Raw genomic sequence first — 25,902 nt, forward strand, 5'->3', positions numbered from 1 at the left:
CGGCAGGCGGGGGCGGGCCGCGGGGCGGGCCGCGGGGCGGGCCGCGGGGGCGGGCCGCGGCAAGATGGCGGTCTCGCGGCGAGGTGAGGGGCTGGGTTCGGTGTGCGGGGTCTCGGAGGTCGCCCCGGGAGAGGGGTTCGGTTGGTTCGGTTCCTCCTGGTGCGGGGAAGGCCGAGCTGCGGGTGCAGCTCGCCGGGGTCGTTAACCGGTGGACTTCATGTGTCCACAAGGTGAGATCCTGGCCCGGAGAACCCGTCCCGGGTCCGCGCCGCCGCTTCCCGTGGACGCGCGGGGCGGTGGAGCCACGGCGGTGAGGTCACGGCTCCCCCAAGGAGACGCTCGGCGCCCCCCGACCCAGATGAGAACCTTGCGGGGCCAGCGGGCCGGCAGCGAGCGGGCCGGCAGCGAGCGGGACGGGCTTGTCCGGGGCCGGCAGGAAGGGGACACCCCGGTTTGGAGTGGGCCCCACCTACGGGCCCAGTAGGACCGGCTTCTGGAGCGAAGGTTTGGATTCTCGCCGGGATTGCCGGCTCACGGGCTCGTCCTGTCTCGGTGGCGCCCTGCGCGGGGCGGCGGGGGGCCGGCCGGTCGGCGGCCCATTCGAAGTCCTGGCCACTGGGTCTGTAAGAGCCCGCGCCGCACAGCTCGTGGAACCAGAGCGAGGTACGCGGGCGGCCCGGGGCTCTCACTCGGCCGGATGGAAAAGGCCAATTTCCCCATCTCAGCTGTCAGGCTCCGAAATTACTCGTGCGAGGAGAGGCTGGGACTAGACGGGAGCGGTGAGCTGGGCAGCTGACAAAGAAGCAGACTGCGGTTTGAGCTTCAGACAGAGCTTTCCCGGCACCGGGGTTCCCAAGCGCCAGACCTTTGTGCAAGGCCACGGGTACTGAGGTTCGCGCGTTTTCATTTGGTGGAAAATTACGTTTACACCAGAGCGATCCGCTTCACACCCTGCGTATATCACCCAAGGAAAAACATTCTTTCTCTTTGCTTTCACATTTAACTTCTGACGGCCACATTGTTATTACAGTGAATCACTGACAAAAAATGCGAAGTTCTAAAAGCCACGGTTATCTTTAGTCAGAATGAGCCTCTTTCTGTAGGTCTGAAGTCGTTAGAACAGCATATCTAATTGTAGCTACCCTTCATGTCAAGTATTTAAATCCTGTGGCGCTGAAGATTTTTCAACAGCATTTCTTCCCTGAGCCCCATCATCTCAAGCATAACAATAGGCAACTGGCAAATAGATCTGAAGTTCTGAAGCGAACTGTCAAGAGAAGGGTCAGAAGGGAGCAAAGTCCTGATTAACGTGAAATCCACCCAAATAATGACAGGTATCGAGGCAGCCTAGTTTAGCTTGGGCCTGGAAAAAGAAGGGATCGGGTTTAGAGAGCACCCTTCTTCCCATATCGCGATGAAGGTTTATGAATGATCTGTGCTGGGCACCCTCTGAGGCTCCCCGTGCTCAGCACATGCTGCCTCTCCATCACCCGTGTCCTGTGCTGACCCACGTAAGACCCCCACCCAAGTGAGACTCCCAGAGGACCTCGAATCTGCCGAGGAAGCAAAGGCTCACCCAGGCTGGGAGTTTCTCTCTTGCCCCCTGGGGACTAAGGAGGAAATGGAGCAGGAGAGAGCGCCGTCCTTCTCGCTGCTGGCAAATTCTGAGTCGTTAATGGCGCGTCACCGTACACTGTCATCTGAAGACGCGGGCAGAATGTGTAACTGCTGTGTGGCGGGAGAGGGTTGGAAAGAGCCTAGATTGCTGGCTTAGGAGATTCTTATTTGGGGAGGGATATTTGGGGCCATGAATAAAATTCCAGAGGAAAGCAAACATCTATTATCAATGACAGAGACTTGTAACCTGAATCAAAAAACGTTTTCATCTATGTACGTGTGGCAGATATGAGATGAGAAAAGCTGTGTGTCTGGTTTCTCTCCTGGCATCTGGCCTCAGGTGTGGATCTGGGCTTCGCCTGTGGGTACACCCTGACTCCCAGCCTCAGGTTCAGAAAAGCAGATGGTCAGATCCTCCCTGGAGGGACAGTGGGTGCAGAGGTGCTGGAAAGGAACCTAGCTGCGGGCCATAAATCCGCGGCAACAGGAGAACAGGCCGCTGGAGCATCCTGGTAGGACTTGGGACCTCTCTGACTGTAACTTCTCTTCCAGGGAGAGCTTCCTCCACGGTGGTATCCCGCTGCTGCATCCCTGTGGCCCTCCGTCAGCCCAAGACCCAGGCCTCCCAGGCACCTGAAGTTGGCTCTTGGCTCCTGCTTTTTGCTGCTTTAAGCCCCCCGCCCCCAGCCCCACCTTCCCTATAAGTTCTGAGTAGTCACCCCACCTGGGTGGGAAGGGCGTCCACTACCAGGTGGAGAGAGTTGATATAACCTCCCCCACTGCTGCCTCCTGCTCAGCCCCACGCCGAGGGGTGGCTGCCTGACTCCCTCCGGGCCCAGGGGGGCAGGAACACGAAAACCCCTCACTTGGAAAACGTACAGACTTGTTTTCGCATAAACAAATACGAAGTGTTCAGAGCTCAGGAAAGTTGCTAGTGGGTATTAAACTGCCCCCCAAAAGAGAGAAAGACATTTTCTTTGAAGAAAGTGAAAAAGGTCACTTTTGGCTCTCAGTGTTATAACTGGGACCTAGGTCAGGGTGATGCCACCTGAGGAAGCCCGGGGTGCCGAGGCCGTCCTGCCTGCACTCAACCAAGGATGTGCCCGGTCCTTTTGCTCCAGGCTAGGATGTCCCCTGGGGGGAAGCCCCAGCCCCACCCTGGAGCCCACAGGAGCCCTGCCAGGTGTGGTGACACCAGGAGGGGTGTCAAAGGAAACCAGGCAGGAGGCTGTCGGCCAGGTCTTCGTGGCCACCCTCAGGTGCCTGGGCTGGACCCACGTGTTCGCAGGGCCTCTGGATAGGTGGCGGGGCAGCCCCTTCTGTCCACCCCCCCCAGGTGGGTGCCCTCGGGCAGGGTCATTTGCTGGGCCTGAGAGTCCTTAACCGCTGGCCAGCTCTCATCGCTCCCTCTTCAGATGCTGCTCTATCTGAGTGGAACATACTATGCCCTTTATTTCCTAGCTACGTTCCTGCTGGCCATGTATAAAAGTAAGTCTCGTGCAAAAAGGCAGCTCAAAGGTGTGGGTACCCTGTGTCCTGTAACAGGAGCTCAGCTTTGTTGCCCGTTTTTCTCCAGGTCAGGTTTTCACTTATCCTCACAGTTACCTGGTCCTCGACCTGACTCTGCTCTTTCTGATGGGGATTCTGGAAGCAGTTCGGTTATACTTCGGTGAGTTGACTGAAAGCCACATAGTACTTGAGATTGTTGCTAGCTTCATGTGTGAACCTTTACATGTTGATCATTTTGTAACAGGGTTCTTAGAGACACTTTTGATTTAAACTGCTTACCCATGGTTTTGCAGGCCTCGCCTTACAGTGTCATTAAGTATTAATTTGTTTATCTGGAAGCTTTGTCCACAAGATGAAGAATATGGGCCATGTCCTTGGTGGGGATGCTTCCTGTTTGGAAGCATATCGTGCACAAGCTGCCGGGTAACAAACAGCACTGAGGTTAGAACCCAGCTCAGTCATCAACCCTGGGGCCCTAAAACACTCACCCCCACCTCCTTCCTCCCCTTCCCTTGGCCTCAGTGGTCAGGAGGAGAAGGATCTGGAAAGTTCTGTCAGGACCCCACCAGGGCAGCAGGGCCTGGATGGTGGAAGGCTCCCTCACCTCCCCAGTCCGGCTCCTGGAGGCCCCCAGCCAGAATCTTGCTCAGCCGACTCCCCTCACGTCCTGAAGCTCAGACAGTGTAGGAGCCCCGAGAGAGCCCCCCGCTCCCTCCCCAGCTCACCATCAGGGCCCAGGCCTCCCCATTCCCAGTCACAGGCACACGGACATGAGCACATCGCTTCTAAATGGGATCACGCCGTGTGTTCCGCTGACACGTCTGAGAAATGCTCCTGCCTCTGGAATGGCTGATAGAACAGCCAGCACATCCCGGGCCCCTGCACATGCACACCCTCGACACAGACGAGCCCGTGCCCATGGGAGGGTGGCAAATGGCACTAGAGTCGCTGGGCATCCGCAAGCCCCTCACGCTCCTGGGGCACCCTGGGCACCCGTGGCCGGAACAGCTGGAGATCAACGTCTTCCATGCTGACCCATTTGTTTGTAAAACGTGCGGTTGCTTTGTTTTCTGTAAATATGCGTGAAATTTTCCAAAATGATCTTAGCCCAAAGTGAACTGTTTTTGGAAATTTTAAACAAAATCTTCTCAGTCAATGTGGAATTAGGAAAAGGTGTCAGAATGCAGTTGGAATTGTCTTTAGAAAACCAAATTCTCTCTCCCACCCACACAACTGACCCAAAGACCAAGAGTAGAACATCACAGCCTCGGTGGGCTTTCTTCCTCACTAAGGAAGACACCCCCCTTTTTGCGTTTGCTTTCCCGCACTTTGAAGAGCCCCCTGCAGTGGTCACAGTGGGATCTTCCACTCAGGTCCCCAGGCATCACATGGTGGTCAAAGCTGGCACTGGTCTCACGACCGAGATGCCGGGGCCCTCCCGGGCCCGTGCGTCCCAAAGCCCGGCGCTCACCTAGCATGTCTGTTCTGCTTTCCAGGCACCAAGGGCAACCTGATGGAAGCCGAGGTACCGCTGGCCGCCAGCCTGGTCCTCACGGTGGGCGGTGCCCTGCTGTCCGTCTACTTCCTGCTCTGGCAGACCCTGGTGCTGTGGGCAGACGCGGCCCTCAGCGCCATGCTCCTGGCGCTCCACGGCCTGGAGGCCGTCCTGCAGGTGGTGGCCATCGCCGCCTTCGAGGGCTAGGTGGGCGGTGCCCGGCCTGCGGGACAGCCCCGGGCAGGAGACCCTCCTCAGAGCCAGACTGTGCCCCAGCCGTCACCTCCCCCACTGACGGTTGCTGAGTGGGAAGGACATCTTCGTGCTGACCTGCCTCAGTGTTTGTTAGAGGGTCCGATGGTGTGGAGGGTCTATGAGGCGGAGGTGGGGTCGGGAACCAGGGCAGAACAAGGTGCTGGGCAGGGGCTGCGTGTGGCGGAAGCAGGGGTGGGGCCGTCCCGGCCAGTCTGCGGGGAATCGCGGGGACGTCTCTGGCTGGTGGGGATGTGGCTTCAGCAGCCACCGACATCCAGGGTGCAGAGGGGGATGAGGCCTTCGGAAAGCAGGCAGCCAGGCCAGTGCCCTCGCGGTGTCCATGGCATCTCCCTCTCAGGCCGGGATCAGCCGTCTCTGCTCTCCCTGCAGCTTCGGGGTGGCACAGGGACCAGGGGTCCTGCTCTGCGGGCCGAGCCCCGGGCAGGTGGTGCACTCTGCCGCGCACAGGAGACACCTGCCGAGGGCCAGGCAGCTCGGGGCTGCGGGGTTTCCCCTCAGCCGTTACACCTTTCCCTTGGGGATTCTGGAGAAAGGTGAAGGTGACCTGGAAGCCCCAGTGCAGGGGGGGGGAGGAGAGCTGGAGAGTCCCCAGTAGGGGTGCTGTCCGGCTCCCAGGCCCTCTGTAAGTGCTCCTGGAAGGAGTCTGCGCCGATGTTTTCTAGTGACTTCCCTTGGTCTCAATTTCACATTTTCTACGTCTGGAGTAGTGTTGTGTTTGAGCATCTGGATATTCTCTCTTCACGGTATTTTTAAATAAAGAAGCTTCTCGACCTCTCTGAACTGCCCCTGGCTGCAGCCACCTGTCTCCTCCAGGGTTCTCCCTTCATCCCTCAGGGCACAGGCTGCGTGCCCACTGCAGGCCCCACGCAGCATCCCCGGAGCTGCGCTGCCCCAGCCTGGGCCTCCGCGGGGCTGTGGCCTCAGCGAGGGGGCCTGTGGGAGCGGAGAGCTCTCTGCTCAGCCAACTTCTTTAGCTCAGGACCAGTGTGTGCCTCTAGCCCCGAAGGCCAGTGGGGGCGTCCCCCTGCTTACCCTCCTGTGCGCTCAGCAGGGCTCCACCCTCTCTCGCCCACATGGGCTCAGGGAGGCCACGATGGACGCACCTGCGGTCTTTGGGAACCTCAGCCCCTCCCCTGCAGACCCAGGCAGCAAGATACCTGTTGTCCTCCGGGTTCACAGCCTGCCCGAGAGTCTGGGCCATGCCCTTGACATCCCCATTGCTTTGGCCGCGGTGCATACCACACTCAAGGTGGCCACCAAGCAGCCTGGGACTCCAGGCCCCCAACTGCATTCTTGAGGGGGTCAGTGCTCCCGATCACGTTGATTTCAGAAGCAGAGAGCGCCCACCTCAGCCGCTCCCCTCCCTGCGTGCCTCCCACGTTTTGCCCTTTCAGGCTTGGGCCTCCTGGAAGGGCTGGCGTGCCGTCCCCTCTGGGGACGTTGTTGGCAGAGGGGAGACAGGACCAGGAAGCCAGGCCTCACCAGGGCTCTGTGGCAGGGCGGGGCTGGAGGACGAAGGCTACTCCCTGCGACCCTGCGCGAGCTCACCAGCAGCACCCCAGGCACGCAGGAAGGTCCTGGCGATGTGGGGAGGGACAGTGCCACTGGCCTTCCAGGACACTGTGTCTCCTTAGCTGGGGCTCCTGGCAAACACCAGCTGCGCGGCCTTCTAGGACCGCGGACCTGGGACCCTGCGTCCTGGCACACCTTTTCTGCTCCCCCCACCCCAGGACAACAGCGGGAGCCTTGGGGTGCCTGGGGGTGCCCACCACCACCCGGCCTGCCCTCTTCACCCAGCTTGGTGGGCACAGCCATCCTGGGGGTCAGTTCAGGAGGACGAAGGACAGAACCGCGGGCAGAGCTTGGGGCCTGGCCTAAAGCGGGGGTCACTGCCCGGAGCGCCCTCACACCAACGCTGCCCTGGCACTCAAGGACAACGTAGGCCACAGGCATCCCGACACCCCCCCCTCCCCGACCATGGGATAACCCCACTCCTCAGAGGGTGCCCACACTGGGCTGGGCGACACAAAGAAAGAGACTTTAGGAGCTCCTAGATCATGGAGGAGGTATCCCCGCCCCGGACCTGGCAAGCTCAGGGAGCTGGACTGCAGGGCCTCTGGCCCATGGTCCTACCTTTGAGACTCACTCAGACTAAAGCCTGGCCCTAGCGCTCCCCCCAGACCAGAGGGGCCCCAGTGGAAGAGGATGGGACTCGGCCCTGGGTCCTGGGGCACCTGAGGCTGGGGGCACCTGGCAGGGGCAGGTCTGACCTCCCCAGGGCTCCACGCCACCCCTCTGGGGTGCAGGCAGCTGGGCTTTCCCCCGGGTAGATCTCAGAGCAGCGTCGGGGCGCGCTGTCGCCCCGAGCACCCCAGCGAGGGATGGGCTCCCGGTCCCGCCCACCCGTCCACCAGCGCCCCCGCTTTAGGGGTGGGGTTTGCGCAGAGGGACCCGGGTGGCTGTGGGAACCGTCCGCGGGGAGCCGCGGTGGGGGCGGGGTCTGGAGCGGGGGCGGGGTGGGCGGGGCATCCGCGTCCCACCCCCGCCCCTGCCCAGTGCCCGCCCGCGCACGGTGACTCTAACCTGCCGCTCAGGTTCCTTCCCGCGCCCCGCCCCAGCTCCTCCGTTCGTCCCTCTCTCGTCTGGAGCCAGGCTCCGACAGACGGGCGGACGGACGCGCGGACTAAGGGACCAGTGGGCGGCCAGGCGCGGGGCCGCGAGAGGAACAGGTGAGTGCCCCACCTGGCGCCCGCACCCGCTTTGGCCCTGGAGCCACAGGGGAGCCGAGCGCACGGAGGGCGGGCTGCCCGGGCCTCAGTTTCACCAGGTGACAGCGCGACGCGGGGCCCTGGCCTGGGTCTGCCGGCCGGGCCGGGGCGCATGGGGCATCGGGCGCGAGGGGCCGCGCCGGGCCCGCGGGCTTTCCCTGGGCTGGTGGCCGCAGCCGGGTTCCTGCGGCCTGGCCCGCCCCGTCCGGTCCTGGGGCGGCGCCGTGCGCTGGGGATGTTTGTAAGCCAGTGGCTTCTGAGTCAGCCGGCTGCCTCCCAGCCCTGGGGCTCCGTGGGGAGAACACCCTCCTCCAGTGAAGGAGTGTTGAGGTCAGACCCTGTCCCTCAAAGGGTCTGCACCACTGTTGCCGGGGTTAGGCTGGGGGCTCCTCTGGCGTGCTAGCGGGCTTCCTGTGTGTCAGAGGCAGGCGAACGCAGGGCCAGGGAAGCATCGGGCCGGGGTCAGGCTCTCGGTTAAGGTTGGGGTGTGGGAGTTTCAGGGAGGAGGCTGGGGGCCGAGCTGCCGGGACCTGTGTGCCTCCAACCTGGGCTGGCCTGGGCTGGGCTGGCCTGAGGCAGCCCCTGTGCCTCAGGTGTCCCGGTGGCAGGGAGGCGGGTGAGCAGGGCTCCTGGTGCTTCTGAAGTGCGCCACCGACCCCCTGTGCCCCACCCAGATGTGGTCAGCCCCAGCTGCGCTGGGAGGCCCAGCCCAGCTGGCGCCGCCTCTGCTCCCGCACCTCCCCCACGGCCTGTGGCGGGGCCTCTCCTGGCCCTGCCCAGTGCAGTCAGGGGTCCAGCGGCGCCCAGCTCTCCGCCTGCCTCCGTCTCCCAAGTGCAAGCTTGGCGTCCTGCTCCCCACCTACAGCTTCCCAGGCTTTTCCCTCCCCCAACGCTTAGGGCCCAGACCTGGGCACAGCCAGAGCCCCAGGGTCTCCCCCATCCCAGGGCCCCACCTGGCTCCCTGTGCCTTAAGCTGACTCCTCCCCAACGTCGGTCAGGTGCGAGCTGGAATTTGAACTTGGAGCTGGTCCCTCTGCCCTCCCTGCCCTGCTGGGCCTCCTCCCCCTTCCCTGCCTGACCAGGCACTATACTCGGCCTTCCTTTGCACGCGGAAAATGGCCACAGTGAAACCAAAGTGCAGCCTGGGCCCTGGGGCCCTCAGGACTAGTGTCATCCCCACCCCAGTCAGCTGAAGAAGCCCCCTTACTCCCCGCTGGAGCCGGCCTGTAAGTGGCCCCTCCCCCAGCTGCTCCCCAACCCAGATGCCTGGACCCACCTCCCTGGCTGGCCCTGAGGCCCCCCACCCCGCCCCCTAGGGGAGGCCGAATGTCACGACCTAGGTGTCTGTGTGCTCACAGGCCTCGGTTTCGCCCAGGTGTGTGTGTGTATCTGGACACACGTGCCCAGCACCCTCGGCTCAGCCCGCCAGGAATCCCATTAAGCAAACACTCGGGCTCACCTACTAAGGTCATGAGCATTCCGGACATTCTCCACGGACAGATGGACAGAGGAATCTGGCCAAGCCCGGACCCTCGGTGGCATGTGGGAGGGGGTAGCCTGAAGCCCCCGGGTCCCTCACACCTCCTGGGAGCCCTCCCTGTAGGTGGTACCTGGTCAAGCTACCAGGTACTTGTACAAGCTACCAGGTATCAGGTACTACCTGCCCTGGATACCAGCACCCCTGGCTTGCGACCCAACCCTGCAGCCCCCTAAACACTGAAGCCACAGATGGATGGCATCACTGGTGACATCTGATGCGGCACAGTGTGGACCCAGAGGTCCCCACGGAGCACAGAGTCCCACAGGACATGTCAGTCTGGCCCAGGGGTACCAGGCTCTGCTCACCTCTCAGAGGGTGGGCTCCATCTGCACTCCACCCTGGGCTCTGGGTCCCCAGGCCCCCTACCCTTCACCCTGGGCTCCAGCCTCATCTTTTGCTGCCTTTCTCCCTTGTCTGGCTCCCACCTGCCTCAGGGCCTTTAAACGTGCTGTTCCCTCTGCTTGGAAGGTGCCTCTTCCCCCGACCCCCCTTCAGAGCCCCCCAGGACATCTTCCCCCCCCCCCACTCCAGACAGCCTCTGGGGGTGGGACCCCTCTGCTGGCACGTCCTGGGGGTCCCTGCAGAGGACCGAGGGTCCAGGGAGAGATGGGGCTGCAGTGAACACCAGCTGGGATGTGGAGCAGGGGTGGTCCTGGTGTGTCCAGAAGGCAGGGCTGTGCTCCCTGAGGACTGCCTGCCCAGGCACCCTGGGAATCCGGCCAGGCCATCGGGGCTCCAGGCCCTGGATCCAGGGAGGGAGGGGGAGGGGACCCAGGCCCTGTGCTGGGGTAGCAAGGCCCTGGCCAGGTCACGATAAGATGTCAGCTTGGCTCCCCTGTGCACTCAGGTGTGGGCCAGGCACTAAGCCCTGGACTCAGGCCACTCTGAGGTCTGCCCTCTCACCGCCAGCCACCGTCGAGGACGCCATGAGCCAATCAGGGTCCGTGAGCTGTTGCCCGGGTGCTGCCAAGTGAGCCCCCACCCCCACCCACTAGGCCCCCACCACCCGCTACCCACCCGTAGTCCCCAGGGAGGGGTGCGGCATGTGCCCCACCCTCACCAGCCCCTCCCCTGCAGTGGCAGCCTGGGCCGGTCTGACGGTGTGGCCAAGATGAGTGCCAAGGACCTGTTTGGTGAGTGAGGTTTGAGGACAAGAGGCCTCAGGGGCCAGCTCGGCTGGGAGGGTCTCGCCTACTCCCTTCCCCAGGGCTGTGCCAGGCCCCCACCCAGGGAGATGCAGGTCAGCCCTGGGCACCCAGAGAAGGCCCCTGGACCCTAATCAACCAGCAGGTGCTCAGGTCCCTCCCCCAAACTCTGGCCACTGAATAGCCCTCCCCACAGTGAGCCAGTAAGGGGAGAGGCCTTACTAATAATTCAGGGAGCATCAATATTGATTCTCTGTGCTCTTCTCCGCCACCCGATCCTCCAGGGGCGGGGGATCCTGCTGGACTGAGTGCCAGGTGTCTGCTCTGGGAGGGCGGGGCCTGGCCGGCCCCCATCTCCCCCAGCTCTGCCCCTCCCCCAGCCACGCAGTGCTGCCTCTGGAAAGCAAGGAGCCCAAGGGAGGGACAGGGAGAGGCAGGGAGATGGTAGCTGGCAGCTCTTAGAGTTGGGGGAAGCCCTGGACCAGACCCCTCCCCAGGAAGGTGGGCGGGAGGCCTCCATGAAAGGAGGCTGAGCCTCCTGCATCCGCTCCAGGACAGACCCCAGACACAGTTGTGCCATCACCACTCTGAGCTGGGGGTCCCTCCTGGGGACCGAGGGAGCTCCGTGTTCTGCCAGGAGGGGCTGTCCCTCCATTCCGTGCCCTTGTGTCCTTCCTGGCGGCCACAAAGGGCCCATAGAGCAGCCCTCCTCCCCTGCACTCTGCCCTCCCTGCGGCCCCACCTGGGGTCCCGCCCTCAGGGGTGAGTGACCATGTCTCCTTATTCAGAGCAGAGGAAGAAGTACTCCAACTCCAATGTCATCATGCACGAGACCTCCCAGTACCACGTCCAGGTGAGCCCCTCACCCCACGGGGCACTCCTGTCCTCTGTGCTCCGGGGTCCCCGGGCCTGTGGGGAAACTGAGGCCGGGGTAGAAGTGGTCCCACAGCAGGCAGCCTGTTCTGGGCTCACCCCCAGAGCCTCCCTCCAGTCCTGGGGAGCTCCCGGTCCGAGGGGCACAGGAACCCTGGAGCTACATCGGGGAGAGGGATGCCAGGGGCAACAGAGGAAGGCAAAGACAGCTCTGGGTGCCCCTGGAAGCCCCAGTGGGAGGGAAACTGTCATCCTGGCCTCACAACAGGGAGCTAGATTAGGAGGGAGGAGTTTCTGAGCTCCCGCAGGGACGTCCTCGATGGCTAATCCCACTAAGCCTGAACAATCGAGATGGGTAACTGCGCTCTAGACCAGCCACCAGCTCCGGAGGCCTTTGCTCTTACGTCACTTTTAATTCACACTTAGAACTCAGGAAATATGTTTTTATTTTTTATTTTTATTTTAATTTTTTTTTCTTTTTGCGGTATGCGGGCCTCTCACTGTTGTGGCCTCTCCCGTTGCGGAGCACAGGCTCCGGATGCGCAGGCCCAGCGGCCATGGCTCACGGGCCCAGCCGCTCCGCGGCATATGGGATCCTCCCAGACCGGGGCACGAACCCGTATCCCCTGCATCGGCAGGCGGACTCTCAGCCACCAGCTCCGGAGGCCTTTGCTCTTACGTCACTTTTAATTCACACTTAGAACTCAGGAAATATGTTTTTAAAATGACCTTCCTGCTCGTGGCAGCCGGCCAAGTTCCTGGTTCCTGGTCATCGTCCAAACCTGCAGGACAGCAGGGCTGGGAATGAGTAAAGTGGGAGGAGGGAGGGGGACCCAGGATCAGGAAGGTGGGGGGCCGTAGACCAGGAAGGTGGGCCCTAGACCAGGAAGGTGGGCCCTGGACCAGGAAGGTGGGGGGCCCTGGACCAGGAAGGTGAGGGGCCCGGACCAGGAAGGTGAGGGGCCCTGGACCAGGAAGGTGAGGGACCCTGGACCAGGAAGGTGAGGGACCCTGGACCAGGAAGGTGAGGAGCCCTGGACCAGGAAGGTGAGGAGCCCTGGACCAGGAAGGTGAGGGGCCCTGGACCAGGAAGGTGAGGGGCCCTGGACCAGGAAGGTGAGGGGCCCTGGACCAGGAAGGTGAGGGGCCCGGACCAGGAAGGTGAGGGGCCCTGGACCAGGAAGGTGAGGGGCCCTGGACCAGGAAGATGAGGAGCCCTGGACCAGGAAGCGGGGAGCCCTGGACCAGGGAGATGAGGGGCCTGGACCAAGAAGGTAAGAATGTCCCTCCCCTTAGAGCCCTCCATGCCCACAGAAGCCAGGTGAGTCACTGCTTTCTGAGCCTCAGTTTTCTCATCTATACAGTGGGTGCAATGAGACATGGGAGTCCCTAGGGCTCTTGCATTGGGCTGTGTTGGTGATCAGCCCTCCCTGCCAACCTGGGCAGGCAGCGGCCGTCTTGTGTGGTCAGCTCATGACTGCTGCAGGCTCAGCATCCAAGGGCAGCTCTGCCACGTCTGTGTGGGAGGGACTCTGCCCTCCTTGGTGAGGAGCCACCTGTGCCGGCGGGGCTTCCCAGCCCTTCTCCTAGACTTTGGTCCAAGCTAGCCTGTGGAAGGACACCAGGCTGGGGCCACCTCTCCTGCCTGCCCAGCAGCCAGCAAGGCTGGGGACGTGGGCAGGTTTGATGACCCCTCCCAGATGAGGAAGCTGAGGCCAAGAGGGAGGGTGAGAGGTGGTGGCAATGGGAGGGGGGGCACCGAAGCCTTGTAGTTTTATTTATTTATTTATTTATTTGGCTGCGTTGGGTCTTCGTTGAGGTGCGCAGGCTTCTCATTGCAGTGGCTTCTCTTGTTGCGGAGCACGGGCTCTAGGCGTGAGGGCTTCAGTAGTTGTGGCGCACTGGCTCAGTAGTTGTGGGGCATGGGCTTAGTTGCTCCGTGGCATGTGGGATCTTCCCGGACCAGGGCTCGAACTCGTGTCCCCTGCATTGGCAAGTGGATTCTTAACCACTGCGCTGCCAGGGATGTCCCAGCATTTGTTTTATACAATTGAATTTTTGTATAGTGATTGAGTATCGTGAGACCTTGCTGAATTCATTTACTTGTTTCAGGAATTGCTTATAGATTCATTGGATTTTTTTATGTACGCAATCATTTTGTCTGAAAATACAGTACTTAATTTCTTAATTTTAGCCACTTTGTTTTTCTTGCTTTATTGCCCTGGCTAGAGCTACCAGGACCGTGTGCTCAACAAAAGTAATGATAGTAGACATCCTTGCCTGTGTCCAATTCCCCGTTTTATAAGCTGTATGTTTTTGTAGATACCCTTTACTAGAATGGGGAAGTTCCTTTCCATTCTTTGTTTGCTGAGAGCTTTTATCATGAAAGTTGTTGAATTTTATAAAATGCTTTCTCAATTGAAATGTATTTACTACAGTTAATGTAATGAATCATGCTGATATTTTAAAATATTGAACCAACCTTGCATTTCTAGGATAAACTTCATTTACTAATGGTTTATTATCCTTTTTATGTATTGACAAGACTAATTTGCTACTATTTTGTTAAGGATTTTTTTTTTTTTTTTTTGCTGTACGCGGGCCTCTCGCCGTTGTGGCCCCTCCCGTTGCGGAGCACAGGCTCCAGTCGCACAGGCCCAGCGGCCACGGCCCACGGGCCCAGCCGCTCCGCGGCATGTGGGATCCTCCTGGACCGGGGCACGAACCCGTGTCCCCTGCATTGGCAGGCGGACTCCCAACCACTGCGCCACCAGGGAAGCTCCTAAAAATGCAATGCGTTTTTTTTTTTTTTTTTTTTTTTGTGGTACGCGGGCCTCTCACTGTTGTGACCTCTCCCGTTGTGGAGCAAAGGCTCCGGACGTGCAGGCTCAGTGGCCATGGCTCACCGGCCCAGCCGCTCCATGGCATGTGGGATCTTCCCGGACTGGGGCACGAACCCGTGTCCCCTGCATCGGCAGGCGGACTCTCAACCACTGCGCCACCAGGGAAGCCCATTAAGGATTTTTTTGCATTAATATTTATTAGAACATTGGTCTATAATTTTCTTTTCCTGCAATGCCCTTGGCAGGTTTGGGTATCAGAGTTATGTTGGCCTTATAAAATGAGTGGAGAAATGTTCCTACTCCTCTAGTCTTCAGAAAGAGTTTATGGAAGATTGTTGTGATTTCCCTCTTAAGTATTTGTTAGGATTCACCTGTGAGGCCCTGAATATAGGGTTTCCTTTCTGGGAAGTTTTCTTTTATTATGAATTCACTTTTATGCCTGTGTGATCTGTAGTGATGTCCTCTCGTTCCTTCTGGTTATTGATCATTTGTGTTTTCTCTATATTTTTATTGATCAGTCTTGCTAAGGGTTTATCAATTTCATCAGTCTTTTCAGAACCAACCTTGGGCTTTGTTGATTTTTCTCTGTTGTTTGTGTATTTTACTAGTTCATTGGTTTCTGCTCTTACTTTCCTTCTTTTCACTTACTCTGGGTTTCATTTGATTGTCATTTTCTAGTTTTTTAAGAGGAATGCCCAGACCATTGATATTAAGTCTTTCTTCTTTTCTGACATTCATTTAAAGCTATAAAGCTCCTCAAAGGACTGCTTTAGCTACCTTCCACAAGTTTTGATGTTCTTGTTTTTATTATTGTTCAGCTCAGAATATTTTCTTTTTTTAAATTTTATTTTATTGGAGTATAGTTGATTTATAATGTTGTATTAGTTTCAGATGTACAGCAAAGAGATTCAATTATACATATACATGTATTCCTTCTTTTTCAGATTCTTTTCCATTATAGGTTATTACAAGATATTGAATATAATTCCCTATGCTACACAGTGGGTCCTTGTTGGTTATCTATTTTATATACAGTAGTGTGTGTACATTAATCCCAAGCTCCTAATTTATCCCTTCCCCACCTTTCCCCTTTGGTAACTATAAGTTTTTTTTCGAAATCTGTGAGTCTGTTTCTGTTTTGTAAGTAAGTTCATTTGTATCATTTTTTAAAAATTAGATTCCACATATGAGTGATATCCTATGATATTTGTCTTTCTCTGTCTGACTTACTTCACTTATTTTTTTTTTTAATAAATTTATTTATTTATTTATGGCTGCGTTGGGTCTTCGTTGCTGCATGCGGGCTTTCTCTAGTTGCGGCGAGCGGGGGCTACTCTTCGTTGCGGTGCGCAGGCTTCTCATTGCAGTGGCTCCTCTTGTTGTGGAACACCGGGTCTAGGCTCATGGGCTTCAGCAGCTGTGGCACGCAGGCTCAGTAGCTGTGGCGCACAGGCTTAGTTGCTCTGCGGCATGTGGGATCTTCCCAGACCAGGGCTTGAACCCATGTCCCCTGCATTTGCAGGCAGATTCTTAACCACTGTGCCACCCGGGAAGTCCCTGACTTACTTCACTGTGCCACCAGGGAAGTCCCTGACTTACTTCACTTAGTATGATCATCTCTAGGTCCACCCATGTTGCTGCAACTCAGAATATTTTCTAAATTTCCTTGTGACTTCTTTGACCCATGGGTTGTTTAGATTCTTCTTCTTTTTAAGCATTTAACCATGTAAGCATTTATAGGTATAAATTTCCCCTTAGTGTTGCTTTTGCTGCATCCCATAAGTTTTTTTTTGTTTGTTTGTTTTTTTTTTGCGGTATGCGGGCCTCTCACTGTTGTGGCCTCCCCCGTTGCGGAGCACAGGCTCCGGACGCGCAGGCTCAGCGGCCATGGCTCACGGGCCCAGCCGCTCCGCGGCATATGGGATCCTCCCAGACCGGGGCACGAACCCGTATCCCCTGCATCGGCAGGCGGACTCTCAACCACTTGCGCCACCAGGGAGGCCCTCCCATAAGTTTTGATATGTTGTGTTTCTATTTTCATTTGTCTCTAGGTATTTTCTTATTTCCCTTGTGATTTCCTCTTTCACTCATTTGTTGTTTAAAAGTGTGCTGTTTAATTTCTACAAATATGGACCCATGATTTATTTAGAAGTGTGTTGCTTAATTTCTAATTAATAGGGTTTTGTAGTTATCATTCTGTTATTGATTTCTAATTTAATCCCATTCTGGTCAGAGAATACACTCTTTATGTTTTCAGTCATTTGGAATGCATGGGTAGCATGGTTGGGATGGTTTGGCTGTGCAGTATTTTGCTGACAATGCGCCTCATGCAGACAGACCAGCTGCCTGATAGTCACTGCACGTTTCTGCCCACTCTCTTTCTTTTCTTTTTAAAAATATTTATTTGTTTGTTTGTTTGTTTGTTTGTTTATGGCTGCATTGGATCTTAGTTGCTGCACACGGGCTTCTCTCTTGATGTGGCGTGCAGACTCTAGAGCATGTGGGCTTAGTTGCCTGCGGCATGTGGGAGCTTAGTTCCCCAACCAGGGATGGAACCCACGTGCCCTGCACTGGAAGGCGGATTCTCAACCACTAGACCACCAGGGAAGTCCCCTTTTTAAAAAATATTTATATATTTACTTACTTATTTTGGCTGCACCAGGTCTTAGTTGCGGCATGTGGGATCTTCGTTGCGGCATGTGGGATCTTTTAGTTGCAGCATGCAGGCTCATGGTTGCGGCATGCTAACTCTTAGTTGCAGCATGCATGTGGGATCTAGTGCCCCAAACAGGGACCGAACCCGGGTCCCCTGCATTGGGAGCACAGTCTTATCCACTGAATCACCAGGAAAGTCCCCTGCGCGCTCTCTTTCTTTTTTTTTTTTTTTTTAGCATTTTATTCATTTATTTATTTGGCTGCATCGGGTCTTAGTTGCGGTGCTCGGGCTCTCAGCATGTGGGATCTTAGTTCCCTGACCAGGGATCAAACCTGTGTCCCCTGAAAGCGGATTCTTCCACTGGACCACCAGGGAATTCCCCTGCCCAGTCTCTTTCTAACCTGCCCATGGACATGTAGGTTGGCCTCCAAGAGTTTTGCAGGGATCAGCCTTGTACCCGTGCCACATTCTACACGTGTGCAGGTTGCCTTGAGATTGTAAGAGGGAAGCATGTGGGCTGGTCCAGTGCCATCAACTCCTCCCCAGAGCAGCCAGGCGAGTGTGGAGCAAGGGTTCCTCCTTCTCCACGTCTTAACCAGCCAGTGTAACCCACAAGGGCTTGTTAGTGCTGGGCAACAGGATAGGTGAAAACTCATCTCTAAAGTCATAGTCTCCAGCTTCAATTTGCAATTCTTGTATTGAAAGAGTCTGCATATATACGTGTGTGTGTGTGTGTGTGTGTGTGTGTGTGTGTATATATATATATATATATATATATATATATATATATACTTTTTGGCCGCACCGTGCAGCCTGTGGGATCTTAGTTCCCCAACCAGGGATTGAACCCCGGCCCTTGGCAATGAAAGTGCAGAGTCCTAACCCCTGGACCACCAGGAAATTCCCCTGAGTGTAATTTTCTATATTAAAAGGTTACTTATATTTATTTTCCTATAGACTCTCTGTTCATACCTTTTGTCAATTTTTCTATTGAGCTGTTAATCTTTTACTTATTTACATATTCTTTCATTCTTTATTCATTTATCGTTGATATCCTTAATTATTAAACAAAATAGAGCTTTTAACAAAGTAAGAACTATCATTGTAAAGCAGGTTGGCCTTTTCCTGTATCAAGAAAATTAGCCTACATCACCTCCATTATATCTATTATTATATCTGTGGGGTTTTTTAATATACTTTGTATGTGGTACTTTTTCTCAGGCAGAAATTTTTTTTTTATTAAGTCAAATTTATTGGTCTTGTCTTTTTTTTTTTTTTGCGGTACGCGGGCCTCTCACTGCTGTGGCCTCTCCCGTTGCGGAGCACAGGCTCCAGACGCGCAGGCTCAGCGGCCATGGCTCACGGGTCCAGCCGCTCCGCGGCACGCGGGATCTTCCCGGACCGGGGCACGAACCCGCGTCCCCTGCATCGGCAGGTGGACTCTCAACCACTGCGCCACCAGGGAAGCCCTGGTCTTGTCTTTTTATTCCTTTTTTTTTCGTGGCCCCACCGTGTGGCATGCGGGATCCTAGTTCCCTAACCAGGGATCGAACCCACGCCCCCTGCAGTTTAAGCTCAGAGTTTTAACTAGTGGACCACCAAGGAAGTCCCGGTCTTGTCTTTTGAGCATCTGGATTCTCTTCCTTGCTTAGCAAAGTCCCCCAGTGAAGAAGGCCTTCCTGAGATTATCAGAAATTACCTAGTATTTCCTTCTAGCACTTTCATGCTTCCATGTTCTGTGGTTAAGCCTTAACTGCTTGGAGTTTCTGTGAGTGTTCACCCAGCTGTCCCAGCATTGTTTACTGAATTCAGCAAAGGTCAGCGAGGACACATTGGGGGTCCTGGAAGGAGGAGGGGCCTGAGCCAGGCTTGGAGAGAGAGGAGCGGGGCGGGCCCGGGGTCCCCATGGGCTGCTCATTCATTCCCATCACCTTCACTGGGGGCCTGCTGGGGGCCCAGCACTGTCACAGGCACCGGGGAGGCAGCAGACAGAAAGCAAACAAAGAAGCACGTTGTGTCCAGCATGAAGTCGGATGATGATGAACACAAGGGCAGGGCAGGGACGTGCTGACGGTGAGGCTGTGGCCGGGCCCGCAGGAAGGTAGTGTCCGAGCACAGTCCGGAAGGAAGAGCGAGCTGGGGGAGACCGGGCTCGGGCAGAGGTGGCACATGCCAAGGCCCTGTCATGAGCCTGCACCAGGGCTGCTGGGGGGCAAGGAGCCCGGTCCCGGAGCCCAGTGGCAGATGTGGGTGGGCTGGGGGCTCTGTGTGTGTAGGACTGCCAAGGGGTTTGCCAGGCCATGTCCATAGCCCCCACAGACATCCCCCAAGGAGAGCAGAGGACCCCCAAGGTGGGGCTTTGTCTCTTCAGACCTCCAGGGCAGGGATGTTCCCCTCAGATCCCCAGGGTTAGTTGTGACCCCCTCATACCCCCAGGGTTGACTATGACCCCTCGGACCCCCCAAGGTTGGCTGTGGCCCCTCAGACCCCCAGGGTCGGCTGTGGCCCCCTCTGACCCCCCCAGGGTTGGCTGTGGCCCCTCAGGCCCCCAGGGTCGGCCGTGGCCCCCTCGGACCCCCAAGGCTGGCCATGGCCCCTCAGAGCCCCAGGGCGCAGCCCCTTGGCCCTGGTTCTTGGTACCAGGAGGGCTCCACCCAGAGTGACCCCCTGCCTGCCCACCCAGCACTTGGCCACATTCATCATGGACAAGAGCGAGGCCATCGTGTCCGTGGAAGATGCCATCCGGAAGCTGGTGCAGCTGAGCTCCAAGGAGAAGATCTGGACACAGGAGATGCTACTGCAGGTCAACGACCAGTCGCTGCGGCTGCTGGACGTGGAATCCCAGGTATGGTGGCAGCAGGAGGGAAGGCATTTGCCCATCCTGCAAGGCAGGCACAGGCAGTGACCCAGACACACTGGGCCTCTGTGGGAGAGGGAGCAGGCCGAGGGCCGAGAGTACAGGGGAGCCACGTCACACAGGGACACGTCCACCTCGCAGAGCTTCTCCACCCGCTGTACCGAGGCGGGGCCCGTTGTGTGCACGTTGCCCCGTGGGGTCCGTGTCCGTGCCCATGTCCAGGCCACGTTCCTTTGGCGTGAACGCCACAGGCCACGCCCACAGTCAGCCCATGTCCCCGGCATCCGCTCCTCGGGTCTTCCCCGTGCCCATGGCCATGAGCCCTCATCCGTGTCTGGGACTCTCGCCACGCACCATGGCAAGCCCGGTCCCAGCCGCCTGTCCCCCAGGAGGAGCTGGAGAACTTCCCACTGCCGACCGTGCGGCACAGCCAGACGGTGCTGAACCAGCTACGCTACCCGTCGGTGCTGCTGCTCGTGTGCCAGGACTCAGACCAGAGCAAGCCCGATGTCCACTTCTTCCACTGCGACGAGGTGGAGGTGAGGGGCGGGCAGTGGGGGGCGGGATAGGGGCGGGGCGGGGGGCCCAGATCCCTCCCAAGAGCCAGCCTGACGCCCCGTCCCCCCAGGCAGAGCTGGTGCATGAGGACATCGAGAGCGCGCTGGCCGACTGCCGCCTGGGGAAGAAGATGCGGCCACAGACCCTCAAGTAGGGGGGTAGGAGGCGCGGGGGGGAGGGGCCGGGCCTGGGGCTGGGACTGCGGCCAGGCTCAGCGGCACTTCGTCCCACTTCAGGGGCCACCAGGAGAAGATCAGGCAGCGGCAGTCCGTCCTGCCCCCGTCCCAGGGCCCGGCCCCCATCCCCTTCCAGCGCTACGGCAGGGACTCGCCTTCCAAGAACCGAGTGGGCCTGCCCATGCCGCTCGGAGACCCAGGTGGGCCGAGGGGGATGGGCTGGGGGCGGCAGCAGGGTTGGGGTCGGGGGGGCTCAGTCAGCAGCAGCTTTGCTCCCGTCCAGGCTTTCGCCGTTGGGAGTCGCAGGACGAGGAACCGAGGGCCGTGCTGGCTCAGAAGATTGAGAAGGAGACGGTGGGTCTCGGGCCGGCAGGACCTCCCACCCACTCCGGGCTCCTGGGGCCAACCCCCAGCCAGCACCCACCCCCTCCCCCAGGCCAGGGGCCAAGAGGCAGCGGGTGGGGGTGTCCCTGCAGCGGTGGGGCGCCGGAGGCTGACCCCTGCCCCTGCTCTGACCCCAGCAAATCCTCAACTGCGCCCTGGATGACATCGAGTGGTTCGTGGCTCGGCTGCAGAAGGCTGCTGAGGCTTTCAAGCAGCTGAACCAGCGCAAGAAGGGAAAGAAGAAGGGGAAGAAGGGGCCGGCAGGTGCGGGGCAGGGGGTGGGGGGCACCGGACAGGGGAGGGGCCTCGGGGTGGACGCAGGAGTGGGGGTGGGGAGCACAGTGGCCACCGAGCGGAGCAAGGTCCAGTCTCAGCGGCTGGGCAACATCAGACTGAGGCCAGACCCACCGGGGCAGCGACGGGCCGGCCAGGCTTACCCCCCAACCCCCTGTCCAGAGGGCGTCCTCACGCTGCGAGCACGGCCCCCCTCCGAGGCCGAGTTTGTCGACTGTTTCCAGAAGACCAAGCTGGCCATCAACCTGCTAGTGAGTACAGCGGCCCACCGCATCCCTCCGAGCTGATATTGGGGGGGGGTGCCTTGTCCCTGGTGCCACCCCACAGGTCGGCCTGCTCCCTGCCCACAGGCCAAGCTGCAGAAGCACATCCAGAACCCTAGCGCAGCCGAGCTGGTGCACTTCCTCTTCGGACCTCTGGATCTGGTGCCTGGGGCTGGGGGGAGGCAGGGGCTGGGGCGGGGGAGCGGGGGCCTGGGGGGCTTGCCCCTGACTTGAGGGGAAGCAAGTGCCCACCTTGGGCAGTGGGCTGGGGCTGGCGTCTGCATTCTGAGTGGGGGGCGCAGCGGGCAGGCAGCGCAGGGTGGGAGGGGGGCCTCTGACGCCCTGCTGTGCCCCAGATCGTCAGCACCTGTGGCGGCCCAGACATTGCGCGCTCCGTCTACAGCCCCCTGCTCTCCAGAGACACTGTGGGCTTCCTGCGCGGCCACCTGGTCCCCAAGGAGATGGCGCTGTGGGAGTCCCTGGGGGAGACCTGGACACGACCCCGGTAGGGTGGTGGCATGGGGCGCACACCAGGATGGGTCCCTCGGCGGGCGGGCTGGGGGTCCTGGATGGGGCCAGCTCTGGTGGGTGGGCACGGCTCACCCCAGGACCTCCCACCCCAGCTCCGAGTGGCCTCGGGAGCCGCAGACGCCCCCCTACGTGCCCAAGTTCCAGAGCGGCTGGGAACCACCCCTGGACGTGCTACAGGAGGCCCCCTGGGAGGTGGAGGGGCTGGCGTCAGCCCCCGTTGATGAGGTCAGAGCGCCCGCAGCCCTGCTTGCACTCCACCTCCGCCCACTGCCCCACCGCCCTGCCCTCCTGGCCCAGCCCCTGCTTCACACCAAGCCCCGGTGTCTGCTTCCCCGCAGCCAACTCCAGTGAGCCGCAAGTCCTTCAGAAACTCCCCAAAGCATGGCCTCGCATCTGAGCCCACACCCCAGGGAGACGTCCTCCCCCAAGTCAGCTCCCCACATGCTCACAGGTAAGCTCTGCTCAAAGTGAGGGAGTGTGAGGCTCACCCCTCAAATCACGGAGGCTCTGCTATGGGTACACTGCCACCAGGTGGCAGCAAATGCCTTTTTCACAACGGTCAAAATAACGGTTTCCACACTAGAGCCGGGTTTCCTTTCAACTTTGTGGTGTACAATTGAGGGGAAAATGTCGAAAGCACCCATAAAGTGCTTAGATGACGTACCTAATACATCATCTCTTTGTGTTTCTCCATGTTTATGCTTTAGAATTATGGTTAGAAATTTACTAAACCACTGAACTTAAATGATCTCAATGACCCCAGTTGCCCTGGTGGGGCTGACTTAGGCCGAGGCTCAGAGCCGGAGGAGGAGACTGATGGTCTGGGTGGGAACGGCCTCTCTCCCTCTGGCCACACACATTTCCACAGACCATGTCTTACAGCCCCAGGGCCTGGGGAGTCCCCATCCTTCCTCCCCTCCCCTCCTACTTTCTGTTCTCAGTCCTGGCCCAGGACCTACCTGGGGAGCTCATTACCCACCAGACCCCAGGATTCAGTCTCAGGAGGGGAGGGGGCTGGAATCCATGTTTTGAACAAGTGTGCCCCTCCCTGTGCCCCACCAGCCTGATGCCCTGGTCCCTGGCCTAGGGCCACCTTCAAGAAACGTTTTCATCCTTCTACCTCCAGCCCCTGACCAATCCACCCTGGCCAATCCTGACACAGCCCCCCACCAGGGCCCCAGAGGCTGCCCCAGCCCCAGAGCCCCCACTTACCCAGTGTCCCGAGCCCTGCAACTGTATGAGGGGTGCCCTCGTGATCAGGGGCCAGACTGACCAGAAGGGATGGCCCAGCGCGAGTGGCAGGCACAGGCCTGCTCCGTGCAGGAGCTGGGACACCCTGGGACCCTGCAGCTCACGGGCGGCCCTGCGTTGTGTCTGCAGTGCCGGAGGGACTATGGCTCTGAAAGCATCCGGCCCTCCCCCGATGGTCAGCCACTTTCCAGGGATGGCCTGTCCTTTCTCGGGTACATGCCTGGCTCTAGATCCCCTGGGGGGCTGGGCCTGGAGACCCCTAGGCCTCCAGGGCTAAGCGCTAGGGCAGGGCAGGCCTTGCTGTGCCCACAGACCCTTGCATCCCATCCGCCTCCGCTGCCCCACCCCCCCACGCAGGGGCCCAGACGCAACGGGGCTGTCACAGTTTCCATCCCAGCTGACAGCCACAGCCGCTGTGCCGCAGAACAGGACGCAGCCGTTCACCTGGGAAGCTGCTGCCCCTGGCCCTCCCCCAGGCCCAGGAAGAGACCCCAGCCCAGCCCTGAGCCTCAGCCCCTCCCATTCCACACAGGGGCTACGAACCCGCACCGGCCATGGCCAGGTACGTCAAGGTCCTCTACGACTTCACAGCCCGCAATGCGAACGAGCTGTCGGTGCTCAAGGACGAGGTCCTGGAGGTGAGTGGGGGCCGGGGAAAGGGTGGTGTTCCAGAGGTGGGGTCTGCCTGACCCCAGGGCTCCACTCTGGGTCCGCAGCCTGGCACCCGCCCCAGCACAAGCTGGCTGAGGGGCCTCCCTGTCTTGGGGATCTCGGAGGGAGCCCAAGGGCCCCTGGGCTGGGCTGGGCTCAGGCTGAAGGGTGGGGTGGGCCCTCCCTGTGCCAAGTGGGGGACCCCCCAATCCAGCAGGGGCTTGTCATTCATGCCTACCCCGGGAGCCCCCTCAAGGTACTTTCCGAGTTTTGTGCCCGTCCTGAATCCAGGCCACCCACTGGGGGACAGAAAGTGGAGCAGCTGGAGAGGGGGTGGTGATCTATATCCACAACCAGGCTAGAGGCTTAGGATGCTGCTGGGAGGAACGGGGAGGGGGGTGGCCCCTATGGATTGGTGGGAGGCCAGGTGGGCCAGGGACACCTGGAGGGGGTGTGTAGAATGGGGACGGGGGAGCAGGCTCAGGGGCGACTCTGGAATTCTCTCTGGCCCATCAGTAAAGAGGGGCTCACACCGGTGGTCCCAGCACCCAGCACTGGTGCCTATGGCGGGGGGGGGGGGTGCGGGCGCTGTGGGTCAGGGGTGATGTGGAGGTGCGGCGCCCACAGGTGCTGGAAGACGACCACCAGTGGTGGAAGCTTCGAAATCGCAGCGGCCAGGCAGGCTATGTGCCCGGCAACATCCTGGCCGAGGCCCGGCCAGAGGACGCCCTCCTGGAGCAGGTGAGGTGGAGGTCTGCTCCGTCCTGCTGCAGGGTCTGGCCGGGTGGCTGGGGGTTGGTGGGGGGCGGCCAGAGAAAGACCGGGCCCCGAGCCTGGACCCCTCGACTATAGGGGCTGGTGCGGGGGCTCCCCGGCTCCGGGCTGAGTCTGGGAAGGTGGGGGGCTGGGCAGGTCCTGGGAGGTGGGGGATGAGGGGCGGGGAGGGGTGCCGGGAGGGATGATAAGCTGACCTAATGGCGCCCCCACCCTCCCTCTTGTTCACCCTGCAGGGGGTGAAATACTGGGGTCCTGCCAGCCCAACCCACAAGCTGCCCCCAGGCTTTGCCGGGAACAAAGGCGGTGAGGGATGGGGCCGCCAGACCCTACGGGCGGGGGGCCCAGAGCCAGCGGGGGAGGCGGTGGGGAGGGGAGCCCCGGGTATGCGCGGTGCAGGCCTGAGCCGCCTGGCGCCCCGCAGAGCTGATGCAGCACATGGACGAGGTCAACGACGAGCTCATCAAAAAGATCAGCCACATCAAGGCACAGCCGACGCGGCACTTCCGCGTGGAGCGCAGCCAGCCGGTGCACCTGCCGCTCACCTACGAGTCCGGCCCCGACGAGGTCCGCGCCTGGCTGGAAGCCAAGGCCTTCAGCGCCCGGTGAGCAGAGGGGCGCACAGGGCGGGCAGGGGGCGGGCTCGGCGGGCGCCACGCCCACGGCCCCGCCCTCACGCCCCCCCCCGCCCCCTGCCCCCCCCCCACCGCCCGCAGGATCGTGGAGAATCTGGGCATCCTGACTGGGCCCCAGCTCTTCTCGCTCAACAAGGATGAGCTGCGGAAGGTGTGCGGGGAGGAGGGCGCCCGCGTGTACAGCCAGCTCACCGTGCAGAAGGCCGTCCTGGAGGTGAGCCGCCCCGCCCTCCGCTCCCCGCGCGCCCCGGGAAGGGGGGCTGGCGAGACACTGACCTGCGGGTCCCCCGGCTCCCCCAGAAGCAGCAAGGTGGGTCGGAGCTGGAGGAGCTCATGAGCAAGTTCCATTCCAAGAACCAGAGGCGTGCGGAGGAAGACAGCTAGGCCCGCGGCAGGGCCCACGGCCCGCGGCAGGGCCCGCCCCCGCGGCTGGAGTATTATTTTTGTACGTGTACGGATTTCGGACCGTGGACTCGGACGGAGAGTCGTGCCGGCTGGGGACCGGCTCGCCCGCCTCGTGGCACGTGGGGCCTGTCCTCCAGCGCAGCGGTGCCCCGGCCCACACTCCCCACCTGCCCCGACGCCCACCGTAGCCAAACTTGCCACCAGGTGGTGCCAGCCCCTCGTCCGCCCGCCCGCTGAGGCCAGAGATGTGCCGGTCCCAGACCCGGCCCTGCCCTTCCCCACAGCTCTCCCTGAGGCCGCAGAACCCACACACGCACCCTGGGAGGGGGCAGGGGCCTTTCCTCTGGCCGCCTCCGTCCACACAGGGGTTTCTCCCAGCGCAGGTGACTCAGGCCCTGCCG

At 59.8% G+C, this 25,902-nt stretch overlaps 2 protein-coding genes across 6 annotated transcripts; both read left to right on the forward strand.

Moving 5' to 3' along the window:
• The first annotated feature begins 27 nt into the window (after nucleotides 1-27).
• On the forward strand, nucleotides 28-5,677 carry TMEM80 (transmembrane protein 80). Of its 5 annotated transcripts, none has more exons than XM_060105588.1 (5): nucleotides 28-83; nucleotides 2,170-2,189; nucleotides 3,012-3,105; nucleotides 3,194-3,286; nucleotides 4,623-5,677. In XM_060105588.1, the coding sequence occupies exons 1-5, from the start codon at nucleotides 65-67 to the stop codon at nucleotides 4,826-4,828; spliced, it is 432 nt and encodes a 143-aa protein (XP_059961571.1). In that variant the 5' UTR covers nucleotides 28-64; the 3' UTR covers nucleotides 4,829-5,677. The 5 variants fall into 5 exon arrangements, with proteins under 5 accessions (XP_059961571.1, XP_059961573.1, XP_059961574.1 ...); XM_060105590.1 differs by having other exon boundaries at nucleotides 51-83; nucleotides 2,170-2,202; XM_060105591.1 differs by lacking the exon at nucleotides 28-83 and adding an exon at nucleotides 236-504 and having other exon boundaries at nucleotides 2,170-2,202.
• Nucleotides 5,678-7,505: 1,828 nt separating this feature from the next.
• EPS8L2 (EPS8 like 2) lies at nucleotides 7,506-25,482 on the forward strand. Its single transcript, XM_060103504.1, has 21 exons — nucleotides 7,506-7,626; nucleotides 10,053-10,175; nucleotides 10,283-10,338; nucleotides 11,139-11,203; nucleotides 19,406-19,567; nucleotides 19,969-20,118; nucleotides 20,208-20,287; nucleotides 20,374-20,513; nucleotides 20,597-20,667; nucleotides 20,835-20,961; nucleotides 21,154-21,242; nucleotides 21,342-21,416; nucleotides 21,611-21,759; nucleotides 21,878-22,010; nucleotides 22,124-22,236; nucleotides 23,569-23,674; nucleotides 24,315-24,428; nucleotides 24,698-24,767; nucleotides 24,886-25,066; nucleotides 25,178-25,310; nucleotides 25,397-25,482. The coding sequence occupies exons 2-21, from the start codon at nucleotides 10,132-10,134 to the stop codon at nucleotides 25,478-25,480; spliced, it is 2,142 nt and encodes a 713-aa protein (XP_059959487.1). The 5' UTR covers nucleotides 7,506-7,626; nucleotides 10,053-10,131; the 3' UTR covers nucleotides 25,481-25,482.
• The last annotated feature ends 420 nt before the right edge of the window (nucleotides 25,483-25,902 follow it).

The sequence above is a fragment of the Mesoplodon densirostris genome, chromosome 7 (genome assembly GCF_025265405.1).
Source record: "Mesoplodon densirostris isolate mMesDen1 chromosome 7, mMesDen1 primary haplotype, whole genome shotgun sequence".
NCBI classification, from domain to species: Eukaryota; Metazoa; Chordata; class Mammalia; order Artiodactyla; family Ziphiidae; genus Mesoplodon; species Mesoplodon densirostris.

Excerpts from the sequence above, each read along its gene's own strand:
- TMEM80 (XM_060105588.1), top strand. Across the intron at positions 2,190-3,011 it reads GGAGAGCTTCCTCCACGGTG|CTCTCATCGCTCCCTCTTCA; the intron begins GTATCCCGCTGC and ends ACCGCTGGCCAG. Across the intron at positions 3,106-3,193 it reads CCTGCTGGCCATGTATAAAA|GTCAGGTTTTCACTTATCCT; the intron begins GTAAGTCTCGTG and ends GTTTTTCTCCAG.
- EPS8L2 (XM_060103504.1), top strand. The coding sequence starts at position 10,132 with ATGAGCCAATCAGGGTCCGTGAGCTGTTGCCCGGGTGCTGCCAA. Across the intron at positions 20,668-20,834 it reads AGAAGATTGAGAAGGAGACG|CAAATCCTCAACTGCGCCCT; the intron begins GTGGGTCTCGGG and ends CTCTGACCCCAG. Across the intron at positions 24,768-24,885 it reads CTTTGCCGGGAACAAAGGCG|AGCTGATGCAGCACATGGAC; the intron begins GTGAGGGATGGG and ends GGCGCCCCGCAG.